Raw genomic sequence first — 9,354 nt, 5'->3', positions numbered from 1 at the left:
AAACACAACAAGCAAAAATTTGTCTAATACCGGTCGCCCCTCGGCAGACAAGGGCGCACCTCCGAGTGTATTTCTGTCATGCAAACGCCCAGAAAGGGTGTACGCGCCAATTATGTATATATAATATAAAAGGGAAACGAAAAAAGATTTTTTATTTCTGTTTTCAGTAGGTTATTCTTTGATCCATTGATGAAATATAAACATTTTCTTTTAGCTATACGAGGTTCGTTCAAAGAGTTGTCAGCCTTCAAAAAATGGTCTTCACTTGGAAAATGGACACAGATATAGCCAGTTTTACTAAACCGATTTCGATAAAATAAAACTTAAATGACGTAGGATCTATGTCGTTATCGTGTGAACTACGATCATTTGGAAAAAAAAAAAATTTAAATTTAAATTTAAATTTTTTTTTTTCACCTTCAAAGTAAAAAAAAAGTAAAAACACGGTTTTTCATCTTTGAATGACCGTCCTTTTGTCAAATTTTATTTTTTTTAAGATCGTAGATCACATGGACATAACATTCATTCTGAATAAGAACCTTTTTGCCTTTTTAATTTTAGTCAGCTGTGAGTCCCGGAATTCGCGTAGCCAGCGACATACCTGTTTTTGGAAGACCATTTTTTCAAGGCTGACAACTTTTTGAACGAACCTCGTATAGCAAAACAAAATTTTTATTTTTAACAATGGATCAAAAAATAAAATACTCTCAACAAAAATAAAAAATCGTTTTTCATTTCCGTTTTACACGCTCTTAAAGAAACACCCAAAAACAGCATTCCAAATGAGGCAAGGGATTATATTTGTAAGATCACGTTCACACAGGGAAACATTTGTTGCTTCAACTCGTTACTTCTGAAGTTCATACTTGTCAACCCTTTGAGTTCTCGTTGTTCGAATGGCGTTGGCGAATTTCAGCGTGATATGTCACAGAGTTTGTTTTCTGTGCTACTGTAAACAGTTCAAGCTCCAGTGTGTTCTTCGAATTCTCTTTTATGACTTCAATTGTCTCAAAATGTTTTCCACGGAGCGGCAACTTGAGCTTGGGAAACAGGAAAAAGTCACATGGAGCCATATCAGGCGAATACGGTGCTTGCGGAACGATATTAACATTATTTTTGTTCAAATAATCGCGAACAAGACGTGATGTGTGAGCTGGTGCATTATGGTGATGCAAGAACCATGACTTGTTGTCCCACAATTCCTTCCTTTTAAGACGAATGTTCTCGCGCAAACGCTTTAAAACGTCTAAATACGATTCAGCGTTAACCGATTTTGCGATTTGTGCGATTTTCAAGCACAATTTCCTTTACTTTACCGATGTTTTCGTCGTTTCGTCGTTTACTGATGTTGCTGGACGACGGTCATGAGGCAAGTTTTCAATCGATGTACGGCCCTCTTTGAACGATTTGTACCACTGGAAAACACGTGCACGCGATAGAACAGAGTCCCAATAGGTTGTCTGCAACATTTTTAAGGCATCTGAAGACGAAATTTTGTTGGAATAACAAAATTTCAAACAAATTCTTTGTTCAACTTGAATTTCCATCGTTTAATTCGAAGAACACACTCGAGTTTGACTTGTTTACAGTAGCATAGAAAACAAACTATGTGACATATCACGCTGAAATTTGCCATGTAAGCTTATAACAGTCCTACCAAAAAACAAAAAATTTATTTTTGCCATATGTCATCCGCGGACCGTTTTATTGATAACGTCTCGTTCATATTTGAGCAGAAGGTATGATCGCGACGAGCAAAACCAAAAGAGAATTCACAAAGTTGAAGCAACAAAATTTGCTCTATATGAAGGTGTTTTACTATAAATTACGAAAATTACCTCATACCAGAAGAAAGATTTGGCAGCATTGAAAATAGTGAGTTATACCAATTTTATGAGTTAGCGGGAAACTTTGCTCCATAACTTTATTGTTGCTTACACATGGAAATTTTTCGTAAAGCGAGCACAGAAGTGGCGAATGGAACACACCTATTGTACAAGTATATCATACCATATTTCTACTCGCTGCCAAAATTGCCTCATACGTACATCCTTAAGCGCAGTTCTTCCAAGCTTCTGCTCTACATAATTTGTCTTACTGGAGGGAGCGTCCCACAATATTCTCACCTCTGAGCGGTAGTTGGAGGGAAGCCTTTCATTGCATCAAAATTCATTGGTGTTTGACATTTGTTGTTACCGGGAGATCACCGCTTGAAAAAAAGTAGCGTTTTAAAGTTTCACAGTCGCGGTGAGCCCAGATATGTCACGTGCAAGTCCACACCACTGCAACCATCAACTGCTGCTAGATAATCTCGGCTATTGTTTTGTGAGTTTTTAATTAGCAAAGAAATTTAAGATGAGTGCAAGCAAATCACATCAATTCACAAGTGCTAATTACTCTATGTAACATTGCATTTTGTATACTTTTGCAAACAGTTACTTTTTCAGATTCCACTGCGGAGTAAGCGACAGTGATTTTATGCAAGAAGAATCCCATAAGTAAAAGCTTAGCGGCCGCTGTAGCCTTGTGAGTTGGCATGCGACTAGCATTCGGGAGTGCGTGGGTTCGAATGTTTGTAAATGAAATAGAAAAATGATAAAAATAGTTTTTCTAACAGCGGTCGCCCTTTATCAGGCAAATGCAAACCTTTCAGTGTATTTTCTGTCACAGAAAAGCTACCCATAAGAAATCATCTGCCATTCAGAGGCGGCTTAAAACTGTAGGTCCTACCACCAATTGGTGGAGGTGCTCGGCCAAACACCCAGTGGAGGGTATTAGCCTCAATTATTATTATGATGATGTTATTACTATTACCAACAACAAGTGTCAGCCTACAACTGTGAAGTAACCTTTACTGATATCAAAATATTAGCAGGTTTGAGTATTAAAACCTCAAGTAGTATTGGTGGAAGTGTAAAAAAATGAAATTTTATTGCATAGTGTAATGCCCAGAATGTTACTCGATATTGTATTTCCGGGAAGAATTGAATTCACATGCTCACGTCTCAACCAGCTATTGGGTGCAATTAGCTTTTCTTGTAGTCACAATTAACGATTTTTAATTAGCTTTAGCACAATCGGTATAATTTGCTATAAATAAATATTAGTCTCTAATAAAATTACTTTTGCGGTTGGCTTCGTACTTACTTACGTAATAATTTACTATACACACAAATGCTCGCCTGCCGCTACGAAAGCCATAATTAGTGGTTAATTAGAGATCATCGAATGCTCAACTACGGATCCGACAGATTTTATTACTTTGTGAATTACATTTGAATAACATTTTCACATTGCTTGCAGATACGCCTGGATTTCAAATGCAACAAAAACTAGTACGAGTATACCTACACAGTACGAGTATAAACAGAACGCTTAAGGTGATGGGAATTCCCCGCCATTCAATTTCCAAACTCATCGCGGTGATCACTGGTCACTGGGTGATCGGTACTCATGTGGAGAAACTTGGAATCCCGTACATTTTGCAGAAGCTGTGGGGATCCTGCAGAGAAAGGGACTGTTGAGCACTTTCTCTGCAATTGCTCGGCTCTGGCGGCTAGGCGCTTGGGATTCTTTAGCGCGCCCTTTGAGGATGGCATGAGGAAATTCTCCAGCCTAGATCCCTTTTCTCTGCATCACTACATCAACAGCACTGGATGGCTGTAGATGCTTTTCTCTTTCCATAAATTTTTTCGTAGGTAGTGGCCCACATTGTGGGATCAAAACGGCACGTACTTGAAGTTTACCTGGGGTACTCTTGCCATCTAACCTACCTACCTATACCCAGTGTCGACAGTGAGTCAAGTAGCCAAAACAAAAAATGTAAACAGGCTCATTTGACAATACGTTTGAATGTATTTGTGGATGATTTTCATTAAGTGTCGTTAGGTTTAAGGGGTTGGGAGTAGTCAGAGGCCTGAAAAAATGATGATTTTTAATAATTTTTTTTTGCTAGCCAATTTTGTTTTACTTTACAAAAAAAAAAAAAAACATGGCATCAATACATCATGTTTCGACTTGACTTTAGTAAAATTTCGAAAAAAAATATTAATAATTGTAAAAGTTATCGCTGCTTGTGTGAAGCCCGTTTCCCTAGAAGTCCCTTGCGGCGATCATCACAAGTCCTTCTAGATTCATCAGACAAGAGAAATTAGTTTTATTGATAGATAATCTTGTGCCTGATCCAAGCTATTTTATTTTCAAAATTAACAACATGGCGTCCTCAGGAAATATTTTTCAGATTTTCGAGAAATAAACCGGCAATTAATTGTTTAAACAAATCGGAATTTTTGCAAAAAAAATCCTTCGATCATCAGGGACGATTTTTTTTTTATGTTTTTCAAAAGCAGTATAAATTTCATTGAAATCTACCAAGCGGTTTTTAAGTTGCAGTGATCACCAGTTCAAAAAACATAGTTTTGAGAATAAAGCATTTAAAGTTTTGCTATCAATTTATGTAGAGTTATACGAATTATTTAATTACTTACACTGTGTCATCTATTCCTGGACCATATAATAGTTTTTCAGCCGTCACAGCAGTTTCGAAAATATCGATTTGCTGTTGCCTACGTAGCTCCGAAGTGCCCAAGCGCCCTTTGTTAATTGTTGAATAACCCGAAAAGTATTTGTCGGATTCCCTTCAAATTTTCACACAATACTTTTTTTGCAAAACAAGAAAATCCAATTCTTTGATAATACTGAATACCCCTAACCTCTTGACACGAGTGAAATTACTTTTTAGAAATTTTTTCAATCACTACAGCGAGTGCCATATGACGCTGTTATTCCACTAGCCAACGCATGCAGTTGTGCCGATTTCATACAACTGGTAAACGATTAGTGCGATACCCTAAATTCAAAATTTGAAAATATTACGTACGCCGTATTCAAGAAATCATTTGGTTCCGAAATTTAAAAGCAGATTTATAATAGCTTGGATAATAAGTTCGTTGCGTTTTTACAGAAGACTTTTATTTAAACAAAAAAACAATAATTATATCAATAATTTAGTCAATTATATATTCGCCGTTACTGTTTATAACCTCTTTCCACCTTTCGACCAATTTGTTGATGCCGTTACGCCGAAAATCGCCTGATCTGATGGCAAAGAAGCCAGCTTTGAGGTAGTGTTTAAAGACCTCTTTGTTATCGAAGGTAATGCCCTTCGTATGGTTTGACAGGAAGTGGAAAAGATGGTAATCGGTCGATGCAAAGTCCGCAAAATACGGCGTATGCTGAAAGGCCTCCCATTCAAGCTCTTGGAGTGCGGCTTTGACGACTTACGCAACATCAGGCCTAGTGTTGTCATGAAGGAGTATTGTTTGACCATGTCGATCAGGTCTTTTCAGTGGAATAGCCTCATTCACGCAATGTAGCTGGGCAATGTAGAGCTCCTTGTTGACGCTGGTATTATTTTCAAGCATTTCCCCAGTATAGCATGCCATCCCAGTCCCACCAAACACATATCATGATCTTCTTTTAATGAAGATGTGGCTTAACTCTCGGCTTCGGCGTATCCCTTGGAGCTTCATATTGATGTATGGGCACCATTTCTTATCTCCCGTGGCGATTTGGTATAAAAAGCGCTATTTACGACCGCATTTTGCTCGATGGGGGGCGAGTTCCTGAGGAGAAATTTGAAGTCGACTTTCTTTGTTTTTTCGTTGAGCCTGTGAGGCACCCAAGCTGGGAATTTTTCGGTAAATCCCATTGAATGAAGGTGATTGAGGATCGTTTTATGTTCGGAGTTCCTTTTTTCCGCCAGTTTACGACTGGTTTAGTGACCGTTCTAGTGATTTGAGACGTTCTTTATCATTTTTTCAGAACTCGGAAGACCTTCCACTGCGGGACGTGTCATCGATGCCACAGTCGCCATTTTTGATCTTTGCAAACCGTTTTCGTACTGTAAACTCGTCTATAATACCTTCTCCATGCGCGTCGCAAATGTCCCGGGCTGCTTCAGATGTCGAAAATGTTGATTTTTAATTAAACAACTTCAAAATAGAATTAACATAGTTTAGTAGAGCAGAAAGTTCTATGGAATGAATATTTACGCTTTGCCAAACAAAAAAAATCGTTGTAAAGTAAAAAAATATATATAAAAACGCTGCAAACTTATTCCCCAACCGAATACTTAGAGGTCCCTGTGTCGAGTTCAATGAGTTATATCGAATAGTGAGGCATTCGAACAATAAAAAAAACGAATGCGTTATTGAGGTCGATGAATTTTACGAAGACACATTGGGGTACATACATCTCAGGTTATATTAATAAGAAACTTAATTTAATAACCCAAATTTCGGTCTTGGATGCGCCAAAAGGGGAGACATTTTATCAAACCAAAAGCAAAATTATTAAATTTTGAAAAACCTTTGGAAAATGTATTTTTAAAAATTAACGCAAACACAATCAGCAATAAAAAATGTGTGTCGTGTACTTTTGGAAAACCCCAGCAATGACATCGATGTATGAAGGCTATTACCCTTACATTTTTTTTCTAATTTTGTGTGGTTTGGAAACAGAGCTGCTCAAGAAAAAAAATATTGACAATTGAGACTCTTTTTATTTACAATTTTTAGTACAGAATATAAGCAATCATAGCAATAAACTGTTCTTTGGTTTTAATAGAAATATTACAAGTAGTCCGCTCTTCGTTTTTACATTTAACAAAACTATAAAATATTAGATATAATATTATGGTTGTTTTTGTTGTAGCAGCTTACTAAACCCTTTCAATGCAATATAGTTACCGGTCGTATTCGTCTAGCTGCGCGGCAGGCCCAGGAAACTTGCTGTTTCTACAGGTTGGGTCCAGATCGAAAGATGTGTAGGGGAGTAGGTTTGATGGGGCATGTGAACAGGTGGTTAGTATAATGCGGGGTGCCTTTACGTGGTGGATATATGTTGGGTATGTCGGAGTCAATTCTCGATAGGCAGGAGTTTAGTCTGCTACAGTATCGTGAACGTAATTGTGCCAAGGTTACGCGTGTCTATAGGGGTAGCAGGAGCTCTTCATCTGCTGTGGGTGATGTTTGGACTCCGATTACGGCATTCGGTGGTCGGGAGCTTAGGAAGGTGGTAAGTGCCTCCCGATGAATGTTGTGTATGAGTGTATGTCTAAACACAGTCCGGTTCAGTAGTTGTCGGTTAGTTTTGTCCTAGATCTCGCCGGTGTAGTTGAAATAATATGGTAATTGTCTCTGTTTTATGCTACTTCAACCAACTGCCTACTAGTATTTAATTCAGTTCAGTCTCTTATGTTATGTAGCCAAGATATTTTCTTCCTTCCAATTCCTCGTTTGTCTTTAATTTTGCTTACCCAATCTATTGCAACAACTCATATTTAGGACTGCGCATAATAAAGGGTGGTTAAATTTCAATTTGAATGTGAACCACACCTAAACGTCATCGACACCGTTGGTCTTCCTTCTTTGGGGTTATTTGAAAGAAAATGTGTACGTCGATAAGCCAGCAACAATTGAAGAGCTAAAGCAGATAATTCGGCACATTAACGGCATAGAACTTCAATTATGTCTCAGCGTCATCGAAAATTTGGACCATCGGATGGAGGTGTGCCGCCGAGGCCGCAGCGGCCACTTGGCCAATATTTTATTCCATACGTAATTGAGCCATACCAATATTATCATAATAAGGAGAAATGATAATAATTTTTTTAAAAAATTGTATTTTATTCAAAATCAACATTGGCCCTTAAAACTTAACCACTCTTTAGATAAGGAACTATTTGCATTTCCTGGTGTTTGTAGGTCTGCTGCCGAGGCGGCGGTGGCTATTTGGCCAATATTTTGCTGCATATGTAATTGAGTTATACCAATATTATCATAGTAAATAGAAATAACAATACTTTCTTAAAAAAATTGTATTTTATTCACAATTATCACCGGCCCTTAAAACTTAACCACTCTTTATAAACAAAATATGCCATTTTGTTGCGCTTTATCGTTAGTAAAAGTTCACTATCCTTTCTAGGTTTCGTTAGACTTCTATGTCTGTCCAATATATTTTCAACAACCGTCGATAGCGCCACATCTCAAACGCCTCTAATTTATTCATATTCGTAACCTTTAGTGTCCATGCCTCCACACCGTACAACAAAACAGACCAAACATATCCTTTAAGGCACGGAAGTCGTAATTTTATGCTCAAGCTTTTATTGGAAAGAACGCTCCTGTAATTGAAGAAAGTTTTCCTCGCTACTTCAATTCGACAGCAAATTTCTTTGTCACTTGTCCATGTTTCATTAGGCCAATATCCTAGGTACTTTAAACACGCTACTCTTTTGATCGGATTATCATTCGCACTAATGCTTGAATTGGTGATTAGTTGAGAGTTTTTTGAAATTGTGATATTCCAAGTATGATTTAAAGAATGCTAAAACACATCCTTGGCGAGCTCCACTTTTGATTGCAGCATCACTCGTCACATCATTTTGTAGTCTCACGTTCGCAGTTTGACTCAGTTTGTAACACAATCCCTTACAGGCGCGTATGTCGGCTTGTAAGTTTATGTATGTCAACATGCGGATGAATCAAATTTCTAGTAAACTGGTGTGAGCTAACAAACAAAACACTGCTAATTGTTTTATTAAAAAAATTGCCCTCATTTTCTTTTATTCACAAATCAGTTTCATAATTAATTTCATTGCATAAACTTATAACTTCTTTGTTCACGTCGTAACTCACATCTTTTGAACACTTTTGTTGTGGTCTAGCACTTTCTTGGTTCGACACACTGCCCAGCAGAGTTCAGCAAATAACCACGCCTACATTGGCATCCAATTATACATTGTAGCGTGCAAATCGTCGGACCATTACCGTCACCGCATTTGGGTGGACAGGCGCTGCCACAGTTGGTGAATTCTTGATTTGGGCCACAACTCCCACCTTGAATTTATGCAACAATAAATCACTGCTAGCTATTTATAATTACGAATATTCGCATATATTTTCTTTTTTTTTACAAATACCTCTCTGCGGCTTAGCTGATACGGCAGCGGTGAAGCACACGACAACGATAAATAATAAACAGATTTTATTGTTCATTTTTGCGGCAGAAATCAATTGAAAGTAGTTAACTGAAAGCGTTAAGAAGACTATTGTTTTAGCTGCATCTCACGGCACTTTTATTTATATACAGATTTTTAGCAAGCAAGTTGCGCTGTGAGCGTTGTGCGGGCAGATGTTTATAAAGAAAATAATAATTCTGCACTTTAGCGATGACAATCCCGAATATTTTCAAGGTAGTCCCGAAAGTGTGAGACTCTCAAATTCAGTGAAAATTCTATAGAACAAGTATTTTTGTTTTATAAAATACGGATGTTATTCCCGAAATTTC

The 9,354-nt window shown here is 37.6% G+C and overlaps 1 protein-coding gene across 1 annotated transcript; it reads right to left on the bottom strand.

Annotated features, from left to right (window-relative positions):
* Nucleotides 1-8,604: 8,604 nt before the first annotated feature.
* On the bottom strand, nucleotides 8,605-9,128 carry LOC128867714 (chymotrypsin inhibitor-like). Its single transcript, XM_054109165.1, has 2 exons — nucleotides 8,987-9,128; nucleotides 8,605-8,903 (listed from the first exon to the last, which is right to left on the bottom strand). Exons 1-2 carry the CDS (start codon nucleotides 9,060-9,062, stop codon nucleotides 8,728-8,730), a joined length of 252 nt encoding a protein of 83 aa, XP_053965140.1. The 5' UTR covers nucleotides 9,063-9,128; the 3' UTR covers nucleotides 8,605-8,727.
* Nucleotides 9,129-9,354: the final 226 nt, after the last annotated feature.

The sequence above is a fragment of the Anastrepha ludens genome, chromosome 6 (assembly GCF_028408465.1).
Source record: "Anastrepha ludens isolate Willacy chromosome 6, idAnaLude1.1, whole genome shotgun sequence".
NCBI lineage: Eukaryota > Metazoa > Arthropoda > Insecta > Diptera > Tephritidae > Anastrepha > Anastrepha ludens.
The sequence above is the reverse complement of the archived record's forward strand: the minus strand, read 5'-3'. Positions and strand labels throughout refer to the sequence as shown.